Source organism: Echinops telfairi, unplaced genomic scaffold (genome assembly GCF_000313985.2).
Source record: "Echinops telfairi isolate 266 unplaced genomic scaffold, ASM31398v2 ScPeMD7_655;HRSCAF=1070, whole genome shotgun sequence".
Taxonomy (NCBI): Eukaryota; Metazoa; Chordata; class Mammalia; order Afrosoricida; family Tenrecidae; genus Echinops; species Echinops telfairi.
The window spans coordinates 11,876,294-11,891,778 of NW_022104553.1; the positions used below are offsets into that span (position 1 = coordinate 11,876,294).

The 15,485-nt window shown below is 48.5% G+C and overlaps 1 protein-coding gene across 1 annotated transcript in view; it reads right to left on the reverse strand.

The window, feature by feature from the left end:
• Positions 1 to 11,414: 11,414 nt before the first annotated feature.
• Positions 11,415 to 15,485, reverse strand: part of LOC101651698 (HLA class II histocompatibility antigen, DM beta chain) — a 6,661-nt gene continuing 2,590 nt past the window's right edge. Inside the window, exons 3-6 of the mRNA XM_045292988.1 lie at positions 13,904 to 14,188; positions 12,520 to 12,636; positions 12,081 to 12,116; positions 11,415 to 11,701 (exon numbers count right to left, since the gene is read on the reverse strand). Of these exons, the coding sequence (XP_045148923.1) occupies positions 11,685 to 11,701; positions 12,081 to 12,116; positions 12,520 to 12,636; positions 13,904 to 14,188 (455 nt within the window). The 3' untranslated portion in view covers positions 11,415 to 11,684. The remainder of the gene's footprint in view (positions 11,702 to 12,080; positions 12,117 to 12,519; positions 12,637 to 13,903; positions 14,189 to 15,485) is intronic.

The following is a 15,485-nucleotide window of genomic DNA, read 5'->3' on the forward strand; positions in this document are numbered from 1 at the left end:
CAGAGTAACCGCCGGGCCGTGGAAAAGCAGTCGGCCGGGATCTCCGCGGGGGTTCTCCGTCGCCGGCGTGGCCGCGGGGCGCCCAGGGTCAGAGGACAAAGCCCGTGGTGAGCTGCGTCCGCGGAATGGAGACGCGGCCCCCTCGGCCGCAGCACGGGAACGAGAGCCGCCAGGCCCGCCGGGGAGCTGCGAGCAAGACCCCCACTTCGGGCCTCCAGGTGGGGACCGCGGGGGGCGGGGTAGCCCCAAGCCACGAGGCTCCAGCCGGACAGCGCTGCGGAAACCCTCCCTGCCTCAAGCCGGCGGACAGCCTGGCCTTTGACCCCATGGGAACTCAACCCCTGATTGACGTCCCGTCGGACCAATCACAGCCTCCCGGCCTGCCGCGGGTGGGCGGGACGTTGGGGCACGCCCGCGGAGGCGGAGCCACAGGGCACCGCCTTGCCCCAGGGCGGGGCTTCGAGTCCTGTCTCTGAGTCCTTGGTGGCCCTGAGATAGAGATGCCATCGCCGAGGCCTTGATACCTGGACAGAAGCCCTTGAAGGCCTACCTGGAACAGTCGCTTGCCAGGGGCCCTGCCGGCGAGGTCAGGGAGAGCCAGGAAACTGGGTCTCCTGTGTGGACCCACCCACTGGGGTGGGAGGGCCAGGCCTCAGCCTCTGTGTGGGGCAGGTGTATCCTGAGTGCCTCTGTTCCAGCAGGTTCCTTAAAGGAAGGCATCGTGCAGCTCCGTGTGTCGCCTTCTCTAACCTGTTGCAGCCTGGCGCCCAGTTTGTGGACAGCTGTTTTCTCCCGTAGGCGCCACCACCCCTATCCCTCTGCGCTTCTGCTAAAGCCTCCTCTGTTGGCTGAACCAGCAGCCTGCCTTCCTCTCAGTCCAAGGCCCGGTGTGTCCAGAACCCGGGAAGAGAATGCATGCAGACAAACTCTCTGGGCTCACATGCTAAAGAGGCTGGAGTCTGGGGCTCCCGTGGAGGGGGACTTCCCATTCATAGGTTGGAGATTCCATGTGTCCCACTCACTCTCCTAAGTAAACGTTATTCCCCATGATGTCCCTTGTAAATGCCAATCTTAAGGTGCTCGCAGGCACATGGTTGCTGTTATTTACCCTTGAAGGTCAACTGCTTGAAAGCTACTGTGCCTGAAGGTTGCCTGCCAAGGTTGAGAGCAGTCAGACCCTACGTCTGTCCCACCCTAAGTAGGGCCCACTCCCTTCTGATAAGGATCACAGATTATTCCCCTGGAGAAGAGCTCAGCCACCCAAGGTGAAGCCAGCTCAGAGACCACTAAGGCTAGGCTGCCGTCTTGACTCCAGTCTGCCCATCTTGTTACATATGTGCCCTCCTGTCACCTGGATGCTTCTAGTGCCTTCCCTTCCTATTGCATGGTACCCCTAGCTCGTCCCCCTCCTGTTAACTGTATGCCTACAACCTCTTCCTGTTAACTAAAGTGCTTACCGTGGCTTGCGTGCCTGAGACTCTATAAGTCGATGTAAGCACATTTTCTCTCTCTCTCTGCTTGGACCTGGTTCCTGACGCCTTGGTGGCGGTAAGCACCCCAAAACTTTTGTCTATCTTTTCATTTCTTCCTTTCAATTGTGCATCCATCCCTTAGGACTCATCCGGATACGGGGCTGGATCCCACAAGAACTTACTTTAAACTCAGAATTCCCTGGACCTTGAGGTAGTGATTGACATCTATCTGTATGTCATGTCTCCTAACGCTGCTGGAGGAGCCCTGGTAGCATAGTGCGGCTGCTAACCGTAAGATCAGTGGTTCCAAACCACCAGCTTCTCTGCTGGAGAAAAATGAGGCTTTCTACTCCCTTAAGGAGTGCTAGTCTTGGAGACCCGAGGGAGCAGATCTGTTCTGTCCTAGAGGGTCCCTGTGAGTCAGAACTGACTTGATGGCAGTGAATTGGCTGTTTTTTGTTTTGTTTTAATTCTCTTGGGGATGAAGTGGTAAAATATGCCTCCAGAGTAGAAAACACACACACACACACACACACACACACACACAATTACTAAATTGTGTTTTTACACATCTATCAAATGAAGGTAAGAATTTCATTTAACAAAAAACAAAAAAAAGAATTTCATTTTACTTGGCTCCAGAGTCCACACCCATGGAAGCCGTAGTGAAGATGTCAAAGGACTGATTGCCTGGGGCAAATCTACTGCAAATGACCTCTTTAAAGCGTTGAAGAAGGAAAGGTGTCACTTTAAGGACCAAAGTGCACCTGACCCAAGACGTGTTATTGTCAGCCACCCTCCATGCCAGCGGTTCTCAACCTTCCTAGTGCCACGACCTTTCATACAGCTCCTCATGTGTGGTGACCCCCCAACCATAACATTATTTTCATTGCTACTTCATCACTGTCATTTTGCTACAGTTATGAATCATAATGTAAATATCTGATATGCAGGGTGTATTTTCATTGTTACGAATTGAACATAATTAAAGCATCGTGGTTAATCACAAAAACAATATGGAGTTATAATTCATGAACTATCCTTTTACCTCCAATACCACTGCTTTCAACCCAGTAGCTGCTCTCTACACAGCAGCTGCTCTCTACACATGTGTGACTGGTCTACATAAGTACATTTTGGTGCCATCCCTGTCACATACACCTGTATTTGTACGGGGTGCCTGTGATGGGGTTGGCACAATGGTGTCATCACTCCGGATACTCTTATCTGCATGTGGGTGGACCTGCCTGGAGACTATAGATAGAGGAGCGGTATCTCGGTTCCTAAGACCATAGGAAAATGTGTTTTCTGATGGTCCTAGGTGACCCCTGTGAAAGGGTCCTTTGACACACACACACACACACACACACAAAGGGATCGCGACCCACAGGTTGAGAACCGCTGCTCTGGGCACACAAAAGCCCAGTGAAGAAGGAAGATTAAAGAAGAAGCTGCGCCTTTGAATTATGGTGTTGCTGAAGAATATTAAAAGTGCCACAAATTGCCAGAAGAACAAACAAATTTGTCTTGGCAGGAGCACAGCCAGAATGCTCCTTGGAAGTGAGGATGGCGAAGCTTTATCTCGTGTGGTTGGGACCATGTCAGGAGGGACCCTTCTCCGCAGAAAGACATCAAGCGTGGTAGAGTAGGGGCGGTGAAAGGCAGTCCGCAGCAGCAGGGACCAGACAAGGGCTTAACCAGAGGCGTGACTGTGCGGATGGCCCAGGACTGGGCCGGGTTTTGTCCCCGTTGTACCCAAGTCCACCGTGACTTGAAGCAGGGCTTACAGCAGCAATTCTTCAAGTCCGTTGACAGACAGAATTAGACACTACCTGACTCCCAAGTGTTTTTTACCTAGATCTTAGGGCCTTTCCACTTTTTCAATTTGTAGAAAGTTCTTTAAAATGCTTTGTTGAGTACCTTATTTCTGAAACTCAAATTAGATGAAGCGTTAAAACAAAACAAAAAAAATTAAAAATCCATAGGCTCAGAATAAGAACTTTACTCCTCCCGTTTTTTATGTTCTCTAGAAGTCCTGGTGGGGTGATGGTGATGGTGATGCGCTGGGCTGCAAACCCCAAGTCCAAAGCTACTATCCACTCCGCAGGAGGAAGAAGAGGCTTTCTACGATTCCCATAAAAAGTTAGGCTCCGAAACCCAGGGGGCAGCGCTACTATGTCCTGTAGGGTTGCTATGAGTCAGATTGACAGTGAGAGAAGGGACTTTAAAGTGACAGAGATGGGCACTTTAAAAGTATTGTACATGGTGATCAATTAATTTCATTGTAGGTATTTTAAATTTTATAATCATGCATTTGACAGATATAGAACAAGATATCGCCATCCAAGAGGGGGAAATTAATCTAAAATAAATTAAGTTGAATTTCTAAAGATTAAGACAGTATGCCCCAAATTGCACTGGGGAGTATTTTGTTTTACATTCATCTAAAAATAGGTTTCTGCTACTGAGAACACAATTCACTCTACGTACTTAGTAGAAATTAATGACAAAACGAGGGAAGAATTATTGGATCAGTAATAAGTCTCCAAAGCAAACTCACCACCATGGAGTCAATTCCGACTCACAGCAACCCTGTAAGGGCAGGTGGACCTGCTCCCGTGGCTTTCCCAGTCTGTCACTCTTTATGGGAGTAGAGAGCCTCATCTTTCTTCCATGGAGCAGCTAGTGGTTTTGAACTAATGACCTTGGGGTTAGCAGCCCAACATGTAGCCCACTATCACCAGGATTCCTCATAATCAATATAGGCTTATATAAATTCCATCAGTTGATGCTATGTACATGATTAACAGAATCCACATATTTCCAACAAATTAACTTGAATCTGAGAAAATTTTAAATGAGCAGATATGTAACAGTATGCGTTTGCCTAAGAAAAATTATCTTGAAGATCCAGTAATATTTGATATGTTCATGAAAATATGTTACATCTGAGTCTGAATAAGGTCAAGAAAACACATGTGAACGTACTTGCAGAAGTTGTTTATTGTACTCCAAGGTGTTGTACTGATTTGTCAGAAATAAGCATGGAGGCTTTTGTCTCCACTGCCTTGAAAACATGCCAAATTCAAGTGCAGGCGCGGCACCAGTAAGTGGAAGATTTCACCAAGCTCTTTCTTAGGACTCAGAGGGCTTTGTAATACATTTGAGCAAGGTATTGAGGTAAACCAGGGAGCTGGACGGAGAGAAGAAAAACTGCCGTTGGGAGGGAAAGCTCTTGTTGAAACACGTACATGCTTTTCATAAATGTGTTGTTAGTTGTCCTTGCGTCAGGTCAGATGCAAAGCAGCCTTTTGTATTACCCTGTTTCCCCGAAAATAAGACCGTGTCTTATATTAATTTTTGCTCCAAAAGATGTGCTAGTTCTTATTTTCAGGGGATGTCTTATTTTTCCATGAAGAATACGGTACACATTTATTGTTTATTGTTTTATTAAAAGAGACCCCGCACTTCCTGTCTGCTCCGGCTGTGCTGTGGCCAACAGTGAGCTGCGCAGCAGCACCTGCCGCTACAGTCCAGAGTCCAGAGTTATGGTAGCTCCGGGGGGCCTTATTTTCGGGGAGGTCTTATTTGGGGGGTGCCTTATATTTCAGCGAGAGGCAAAACTGTAAGTAGGTCTTATTTTCGGGGGTGTCTTACTTTCGGGGAAACAGGGTGCGTCCAGTCTGGCTTGGTATGTTTGTGTCTGTTGTTCCCATATCTGGTAGCACAGCATCAAACCATATTCTGTTGTGATTCTTCAGATTTGGGGGAATTATATTGCCAGGCCTGTCTTAGACTGTTCTCTTCACGGAGACCTGTGCCCCAACATTCCGGCTAGAATTGAACAGCCGTAGCATCGCTTTCTGCATCAAAGCTGCATCTCCACCGCCACAGTGCAGCCAGCGGACAGAGAGTGGTTAGTACCTGGGAATATTGTAATTCTAAGATGACGCTTCGAACTTTGTCGTGTATTTTGGATCTGGATGGGAAAAAAAATTTTTTTTAATCTTTAGTGTTCCTTGCCAATGCCAAGGCGCCATGCATTCTTTACAGTAGTCAGGAAAGGAAGCATCGAGGTTTTCAAATGAAAAATGGTCATCATCCCAGCTTCTCCACCTTGGTAGATATTTGAGTTCAGAATCTATCAACATAGGCGACAACACCCCTGTGTCTTATGTCACACGCCACCCTTGACCCAGGGGTTCTCAACCTTGGGCATTATTATTGTTGTTGTTGTTGGCATTTGAGGTCCAATAATTCCTTACAGGCTGCCCTGTTTTTGCGTGGTATGATGTTCAGCGGCTTCCCTGGCCTCTCCTCACTAGATGCCGGTAGCACTGATTCACGATCATTACAACTGTCTCCAAATGTCTCTTGGCTTGAGGTACAAGAACATCTCTCCCCTTCACAGAAATGCACAGATAAGGCAAAGGAGGATACAAAAATGATTAAAGCATACTTCGGAGACACACATTTTGAATAGTCCTTTTGTTTGTACTCACTCCCAGGAAGAAGCGCCTTGTGTTCTCTGGGGGATGGGTAAACAGTGTGCTTTTCCTGTAGAAAGCGGGAAGCAGCTGATTGTGAAAAGGGAGGTGGAGCAGGGATAGCATATCCCTGTTAGGTACGTGTGCACGGAGACGTTGAATTTCCAAAATATGATTGTTTCCTTCTATTTATGCAGGAGAATATCGTTGTTTGGATATATAGCAAAATATTTAGCAGTAGAATCCTGATGTCTCCAAACTATTCTACAATGGTAGGGGGGAAGGGGGGAAATTAGAGACACGTTTAACAAAAGCAAATATGGTGAAATGTTCAAAGTTTGGGGACCTGGACAAAGTATACATAAGAATCTGTTGGACAGGAAGAAACAGGGACGGGGGGTTGCCCTCCACATGCCTGAAGGCCCCCTCCAGGAGGTTGGAGGAGAACCAGGCGAGCCTTAGCCAGCCAAAAAGACCACTGGGCATGCGCCAAGTCAAGCCCGAGCCAGGTGGGTGGTACACATGGGCAGCCCAAACTAGGCCCAGGTGGGCTTCATTCAGCCAATGGGGTCAACCAGTTCCTTCGGCCACGCCTCCCAACCACAAGCCTCAACTACCTGGACCACCAGACTGCCCTGTCTTTGTTCTTCAACCTCTGCACGGCCTTGCCTCGGTCTCCCTGGCCTTTGGCCACCACGTGTGGGTGCGCAGTCCCACGAGGTTGCCCGTGTTCAGTGACTGTAAAACTTGAATCTTCTTTCGTCCTTTATAAAAACCCACTGGGATCACAAATCAGGCTTCGGCGTGAATTCTGTCTCTGGGAGAAGCTAAGAACTGAGGTATTTCCCACCCGAGAAATCTAACAAATCCTTTCTACTATTATAACTTTCCTGTAAGTCTGAAGTTATTTCAAAATAAAATGTTTTAAAATTTCATAACCTTTCCACTTAAAGAAAAATTATAGATCTAAAGACTGAATAAAAATTAAAACACTAATTATACAAGCCCCCAATGAAATGATTTTTTAAAAATTAAAACACCACATATCCAAATACTGTTAAAATAGAATGTGGAGGGAAACTTTTACCTTTATGTGCACCAGGAAACTATCCCCCGCTTTAAAAAAAAAAAAAAGTTAAAACAAATGTGCTAAATATTTGACTAAGAAGTTGAGTAAAGAGAAAGTTTTATCCTTGAATACACTCAAGTAAACTAAAAATATTTTTTTAATGATTGAGCATTCAACAAAAAAGTCAAGTCACGAGGAACAGTACCAGCCCAAAAGGAGGAGGAAGGAAATAATAGCAATAAGGAGAGAGGCTGATGAAATGAAGACGTGTAAGCAATATCAGACTAATGAAAACAAAAAACAGCCCTTTGAAAACGTATGTACGGGGGGGCTTCAAAAGTTTGTAGAAAAAGTGCATTCATTTTTACTTCCGTTGTTTTCCGTGAACTTCCCGAAACCCCTTGCACACTCACTACTGCATATCTGCACCTCTGACTCCCCGCACTCAGCCAACCATGATTCTGTGGGGTTTGCTATCTGCAGGAGTCCTGGAACCAAACCCAGAGGATACTGAGGACAATTGTGCATTGTCCAGAAAATAAGAACAAAGTCTGCCCAACTCATAGTAAAGATTGTATTACTAAGGAAAGACAAGAAAATCGCAGGTATAAATATATAGCTATAGCAGCGGTTCTCAACCTGTGGGCAGCGCACGACCCCTTTGGGGGGTCGAACGACCCTTTCACAGGGGTCTCCTGATTCATCACAGTAGGAAAATGACAGTGATGAAGTAGCAACGAAAATAATTTTCTGGTTGGGGGTCAGGTCACCACACCACGAAGAACCGTATCAAAGGGTGATCCAATAAAGTCCATTGCTATTTGCAAATAGGGTTCCCGTGACTGTCCTAACAACAACCTGCAGACATCAAACATCAAAAACTGTTTGGGGATGCCATCGGAATTAATTGCTCAAAGGAAGTTGTCGACAGAAAGAAGGAACAGCCTACAGACTGGAAGAAAACGTTTCAGAGTGACACATCTGATAAGACTGAAGTGCAATATATAAATTTTTCCCAACCATAGATCAACAAGAAGACGACAGCCCAGTCAAATATCAGGCCTGGGCCTTGAACATTTCACCAGAGGATATTCAAAAGACCAGCGAGCAAATGAAAAGAGCCGCAGGATCACTAATCGGATGCAAATCCAAACCACAATAAGCCTTTCTTTCTCCCATTAGAATAGCGGTTTCAAAAGCAACAAACAAGGGAACTATAGGTGTTGGAGAGGATGGAGAGAAAGTGGAACCCTGACCCATGGTTGGCTAGTGGAAATGCCAAATGGTACAGCACGGTTGGAAACAATTTGGCAGTTTCAAAGCTACCACCCCATCCAGCCATCCTTATCCTCCCTAAATAACCCAAAGTAAAACCAGGCATGCAAAGAGAAACCTGTACACCAGGGTTCGCTGCAGCCCTTTTCCCAACCGCCCAAAGAGAGAAACAGCCAAAATGATGATAAGCAGATGAACAGATTAAGGGAAATGTGGTCTAGACATACAACGGACGATCATTGCTGCTCGGTGCTGTCGTGTCAGAATAAACAGAGCTCCGCTCCGTCCTGGGCCATCCTCACGGTCGCTGTTAGGTTTAAATTCATTGTGGCAGTCACTGGGGGATCCGTCTTGCTGAGCGTCTTGTCTTCCTCATCTTCCTCTTCCCGTACTTCACTGAGCCTAATGTCCCTTCCCCGGCTATTACTCAGCCCTCACAAAAAAGGAGGTTCTGCTACATGCAACAACTGGATGAGTCTTGAAAACCAATGCTAAGAAAATTAACTCCGTCACCGAAGGCCAAACCCTATATGATCTCGCTATACGAAATAAGGACTAACGTAGAAACCAAAATTGTTTACTGGTTGCCAGGAGTAGGAGAGGGGGAGCAGGAAGACTAAAGAGGGGCAGTGGTGGGGATTGTTGGGTTTATGTTAAGAGTGGTTGAATCATTAGGAAAAAGATCGTTATAGAATCAATGTCACCGAGTTGTGCGTGTAAAAGCTACCAAATTGTACTAAATTGACGTGTATATTTGCACTACAATAAAACAGTTTTAAACCTCTTCTAATGTAATTGATTGTCATTAGATTAAAAGAGAAAATACGAGGGGGTGGGGGCTTGCAAAAAAACAAAGAAAATACATATACTGTAGGTTAAAATCTGTGGGAAATTGAAGAACGGGAAGCGAGTGTAGGTGGGTGAATTCTTTATTCCCATATTTTAAGAAACCTGGCAGGCTGGGCTTTGGGGGCGGAAGGAGGCCTTCTCCCTTGTGAGTTGGAAATGAGGCCCCATCACATTCTCATGGGTACGATTAATCCCCACAATAGCCTCCCATAATAACGCTCCTTTAAAGTCACCTCTGACTCGCACATGGCTGATTGCATCTGGCCGGCAGCTGCATCCAGAGGATTGCAATTGCGATTGCTATTGCGATTGCTCTCCCTGCTCGGACGGTCATTCTCCCTTACCGGCCCCCCAGCACTAGTGTTAGGTTACCCTGCAATGAACGCAGGGACCCATAGGGTTCAGGGTACCGCCCACTTTGTTGTGTCTGTGGTTACGCGCAATTAGGGGCGCCTTCATGCTCCTAACCCCATGTTGGGAATACATTCTCTCTCTGCTCTGACCTGGTTCCTGAAGCCATGGAGGAGGCGAGCACCCCAAAACTCCTGTCTGTCTCTTAATTTCTTCCCTTCGATTACCCAACCCTCCCTTAGGACCCATGCGGATCTGAGGCTGGATGTCACAAAAATCCATTCCATCCTGTTCTGACACCACGCTGAATTAGGTCCTATTTCACAGATAAAGGTCACAGTCTTACCAAGACTTTGAGCCAGCCACACACGCAGGGGCTGCCAGGCCACCCACACTTCAAACAACTGGTGATAGATGTGTAGGTTCCCACTCCCCCCTCCAGAGCCCTCATGGCACAATGGTTACTTGTTGGGCTGCAAGTCAGTGGGTCACCCGTTCAAAACCACCAGCCACTCGTCAGGAGAAAGATGGGGCTTTCTGCTCCTGCAAAGAATGATCAAGTCTCAGAAGTCACAGGGGAGGGCAGTTCTACCTGTGTGACAGGCACACGGTGAGTCAGCGTCTGCCTGCTGGCAGGGCGTTTGTTACTACCTCCTCAAAACAGCAGCTGCAAACTGAAAGTTCCTCATACCACCCATACTTCTGACCTGCTGACTGAAAACCCCAGGGTTCCCATGATCCCCTGAGGCTCAGTAACTCACAGAACTGAGTCACCGAACTCAGGAAACCGCTGTGCCTACGGTTACAGTTTTATGATGCCGATCCGCACCAGCCTGCAGCAGAGAAGCAGAGGGCAAGGTCTGGGAGAGCACCCACTCACTGTGGGGTTTCTGTGTCCCTGTCCCCTCCCCATGTCTCCATGTTTATCACCAACCAGGATACCACGACGGCATCGATCAGCATCAACTCGACGCCTGGCCTGGAGTTTAGTGCTTGGTTCCCTTAATTCTAAAAAAAGAATCCCCCAACCCCACTTTCTGTGTCCAGTAGGTGTCACCTTCCGCCAGAAAACAACCAGCTCGCATCCACCAGAGTCTGGACATTGATGAAAATCTATCCCCCAATGCTGAGCGGCCGGTGCTGGGGGATAGGGTTTTGCTCTGCGATCGAAGGAAATCGAGAGTGGCCTTAAAGAGAGATGTGCTTACCAGCATGAAGGTCCTCAGACGACAGTCATTCACAGACTTTCAGCTCAGGGGGACAAATTGCCTAACCCCTTCAATGCTTGGCTTCTTCAGATGTGATATGAGGGTGATTTATCATTCCCATGAGGTTCTTGTGAGCAGTGGACAAGATATAAACACAAAGCACTTAGCCGGATGCCTCGCACATGATAGGCACTTGAGCGATGTTCCCTTCTCTGTTCAGGGTATGGGATGATTTGACCAGAATTCCCATCTGAAATTGGGCTCTACCCGCTGAATCCTGTCTATCTGAAGGCCTGCCTGCGGCTTGCGATGAGGATCAAATTAAATAATGCACACAACACAAAGCAACTAGAACAATGCCTGTCCCAGAAAGCTCAATCACAGACAATAGCTAACATTACTATCACAGGCTTGCTACGTGCCAGGCACTCTCCTACCAGTTTAATAATAGAACTCAATTAATCCTCATTAAGACACATGTAAAATTAATAACAGCATAAACTGTTAATCCACCTCCTCTCCCTTACTGTGACTCCATCCCACCATAGTTTAATTTCCTCTTCTGTGTGATAAACCGGAAAGTGTCCCCAGATTCTGTGGTATCTGGGTAGGGAGAGAAAAGGAATGCCTGGCTTAAGTAGGAGAGACTCATCCCAACCCCTAGCTCTGCCCATATTCCCAGGCTCCAAGAAAGAAACAGGGGTAACAGCATTCCCATTGGGATTTATTTCTTAGAGATGGCCACCAGCAACTCAGTATCCTCTGAGCCCCGCCTTCCCCCCCAAGGAGCCCTTTAACCCCCTTTGCCAGGTTACATTCACCCCAGGAATATAGCTTTGGGCAGTAATTTGGACATAGCCTATTCCCAGAAATGAAGTCCCATGCTATAAAGATTTACATGAACAAGAAACCATAGGATCCACGAAGAGGGTTTCCAGGAAGAACCTCAAATGGAGATGTAGGATTTTCTCCTCTAGGAAATGTGTCGACCTTCGGAAGAAATAAAAATGAGATAATGAGGCTTAAACCCCCTTTGACCCCATTGCTTGTCGCTGTGACCCTCCGTGCCAGAGCCCATATTAATGTTGAAAATTCTGGGTCACCCAGAATTCACACAAGGATCCACCTTCAATCCCCTCCCCATAAACGCTCACTGGGGAGCAGAAGAGGGAACAGGCTTTCTGCTTTCCTGCACCTATTCCCAGTGACGGAAATTGAAGCCGTGCCCCCAGCTGCATCAGCCTGGAGGGTCCCGGCCGCCACCATCAATGCCCTTCATGGAACCCAGCAGTGACTCCTTCTAACCCTCCCCCCACCCCCACCACTTTCACAAAGGCCCAGAAGACAAGCACACCAACAGAGGTGTTACCTTCAGGATAATTGGCCCCGGGCAGGTAAGTGTAACCTAAGAGAAGAAGATAACTTGATTAGAGGAGGGTCTCTGTGGGAAATGGTTCTGATATGATAAAATAATAATAATTTATAAATTATCAAGAGGGAGGGGGGAGGGGGAGCAGAGACAGAGGAGAGAAAATGAGGAGCTGATCCCAAGGGCTCAAGTAGAAAACAAATGTTTTCAGAATGATGATGGCAACCTGTGTACTAATGGGCTGGACACAAATGATGTATGTACGGATTGTGAAGAGTTGTATGAGCCCCTAATAAAATGTTTTTTTTTTTTAAAGAAAGAAAACGGATCTGACATGATTCACGATGAGTGGGATCCAAATCGGAGCCCTTTCACGGGCAGAAAGCAAGCGGAGAGGGGGAGCCGGCGTGTGGGTAGCAAGGTCAGGGGAGTCACTCACCTGAGGAGCCAGCTCTCCGCCAACTCAGCAAACCAAGAATGCAGATGACCAGGCCCAGGCCCAGGGTCACCGAAGACACGGACACCTTCACTATCTGCTCGGGGGACAGTCCGGGCGCTGCAGAGAGGATCTGAGCTAGAACCCGTCCCTGTTGCTCAGCCCAGAGCAACTTACTGTGACCTTCACCCCAGATCCAATGGACCTTTATCCCCGCCCCCAGGGTCTTCATCACAAGGACCTCCTCCCCCATCCTGTGAACCCCGATGCCAGTGGCACCTAAGACACCCCTTCCCTAGAGTTAGTACCTCGGCTGCCAGTTCCTCTCTAGCACATCCAGTGAGGTCTCATATGGGACCCCCTTTCCTTCCTTTGCGGCAAGGTTGCCTCCATCTGAGCAGTTTCCTATTAAAATATCTTCTCTACTTTTTCTAAACCTCCCTGTCCCGCCCAAAAAAAGTTCCACCCTGTGACTGGGTCTCCTACCTGTCCACATCCAGATTTTCCATGAGTCTGTCCAGGGCCTGGTTCTATCCCGCCGCATAGTGCCCGACGTCCTAGAGCCTGTTCTACACTGAGTCTCGTCCCTGCAGGATTCCTGTCCCCTGCTAAAATGAGCATGCCGCTCCCTAAGAAAAAGTCCTTGTGTACCCTTTAAAGGAGACGTTCCCCAGAAGAGCTTGGGTGAAAACATGAGGTCCCCGCTCCGTTCCCCATGCCCTTCCTAGCTGCCCAGCAAGGCAGAACGTTCCCCAGAAAGCGATGGCTGACCTCCCAGCAGTCTGGCATCCTGTTCCCTGATTCTTTAGAAGCGTCCTTCCTGATTTTCTTTCCTTCCTCTTTTCTTTCCCGAGACCCCCCAGATCTGGGTGTAATTTCTCTGAGCATCTTTATCCTCAACCCGGGGGTTCAAACAATGGTAATCGGCTCCCTCTTCACTAGCCCCCAAACATGTCCCCCACACTCATGGCCTTCTCCTACTCCACTTCCCTAACAGAGCAGCCACCGTTCAGCCCTGCCCCTCCCCACCCCAAGGGAAACACGCCTACAACAATTGCCTCACAATTGTTAGTTCTGTAAAATACAGTTACCAAACCTACGGGCTCTTTTCAGCAGCAGCATGATCTCTTCCTAGATCCCCAAACACGCCCACCGCATCGATCACACCCCAATACCGACAATAATAATAGCGGATCCTGTTCCTTCAATCCCGTTGCCCCAACTCTGGTCCTAAGTGCTCCCCAAGGTCCCCTTGATTCCCTCCCACTCTCAGCATCTCCTCCTCGACTGTATCCGTGCAACTATCCCCACCTGCCCCCACCGTGACATTGGGGTTCCTTTTTCCGCTCCCCACTTCCACTAATGCTCCTGACCGTCAGACACTCACTCCAGTCTTCCAGGATGAGGAGAGACGCTCCAACGTGCTCCACCACACAAGTGTAGGTGTCCCCATAAGAGGGGGTCAACGCTAAGTGGGAGACGGTCTGGTAGGTCCAGTCTCCATTGGGCTGGGCAATCTTCTGGCCGTTGCCGTGAGGGAGGACAGGCTGCCCGTTCTTCTGCCACGTGATGATCACCTCGGCCGGGTAGAAGCCCCACACGTAGCAGGCCAGCATCGCAGACTCCCTTGTGTTAAAAGGAGCGATGGGAGCTACTTTCACAGACGGCGGCCCTGGGTCAGATGAAACAGCCTGGTTAGCAGGGCGGCCTTCTAGCCTTTTCTCCAGCTTAGTCTCTTTCCTCTTCAGCTCCTCATAGCTCTTGGCGAACCTACCCACCCGGTGCCAGCATCCATTCCCTGGAAATTGGGAAGTCGGTATTTGCGCCGGTTTTTTCCCTCTCGCTTTCCCCCCGCTCCTTCACGGAACCATCCTTCCTTTCTTCCTCCAGAAACTTTGTGTGGTCCCAGTGAGGAGAAGCCGGGGTGCACGGCGAGCCATTTCAGGAGAAAGCACCTCAGCTCATAGCAGCGCAGACATTGTAAGTTTGGGTTTCTAAAGGGGCGGGGATTTTTTGTCGCTGAAATCTTTCTTAAATGAATTTGCTTACATAAAACCTCTTCTCCACAGATAGCTAACACACACGAGCCTAACTTAGGACTAGCTCTCTTAAATGTAGTGAAGGGGTGGGTCTGGGCGAGGCATCAACGGTTACACATTCGACTTCCCAACCAAAAGATGGGCGGCTCAAGCCCACCCAGAGGTGTTTAGGGAGGCGGCCTGATTTGCCTGGAAAAGCGGAGGGAACCGTTCAGCTTTCCACACATGGGGGCAAAGGCTAGTACTGTACTGCTATTTTGTTTTTATTCTGCTCCGTGACACGCCCTGCTGGCCTCGGCACTGGTGCCTTTGAAATAAAATCTTCACATCGCAACAAATTGCGCTCCCATGCAGACAGTCTTCATCGGTCGCTGTTCGCATGCAGTGCATCCGGACTAATTTCCAGGGACTTGCCTTTTTAAGCACTACCTCTCCCAGGCAACTTGGAGATTCGGAAACCACAGCTGAGGACACAATACTCTGTCTGCCCCAAGGAGCTCTCCAAGGATTCTCCTAGGAACCTCACCGGGTTCGCAACACGAGGGAGCAGGGGAGAGGGGGAACAGGAGAGTCCTCTGGGGACCCTCTCCAAATATTCTTGTGCCTAGATGCACCCTAGACTGAAACCTCAGAATTGATGGAAAGAGGCCCGAGCCCTTTGGGGAAGAGCCGTTCTGGTTACGCTGATGCATCTGTATTGGGACTTGGATCTGCATCCTGATCGATGCTTAGCCACCCCCCAGTGCTCCTCGCCAGCTCAAACAGGATGTCTGCTTCTTAAGTTCCACCCCCATCCCCTTGCAGAGGGGTCTCGGGGAGGAGATGAGCCAGTCAGGGTGCCATGTAACAACGATGAGAAATACAACTTTCCTCTAGTTCCTAAATGTTTCCTCCCCGCTCCCACTATCATGACACGAATTCGACCTTGCA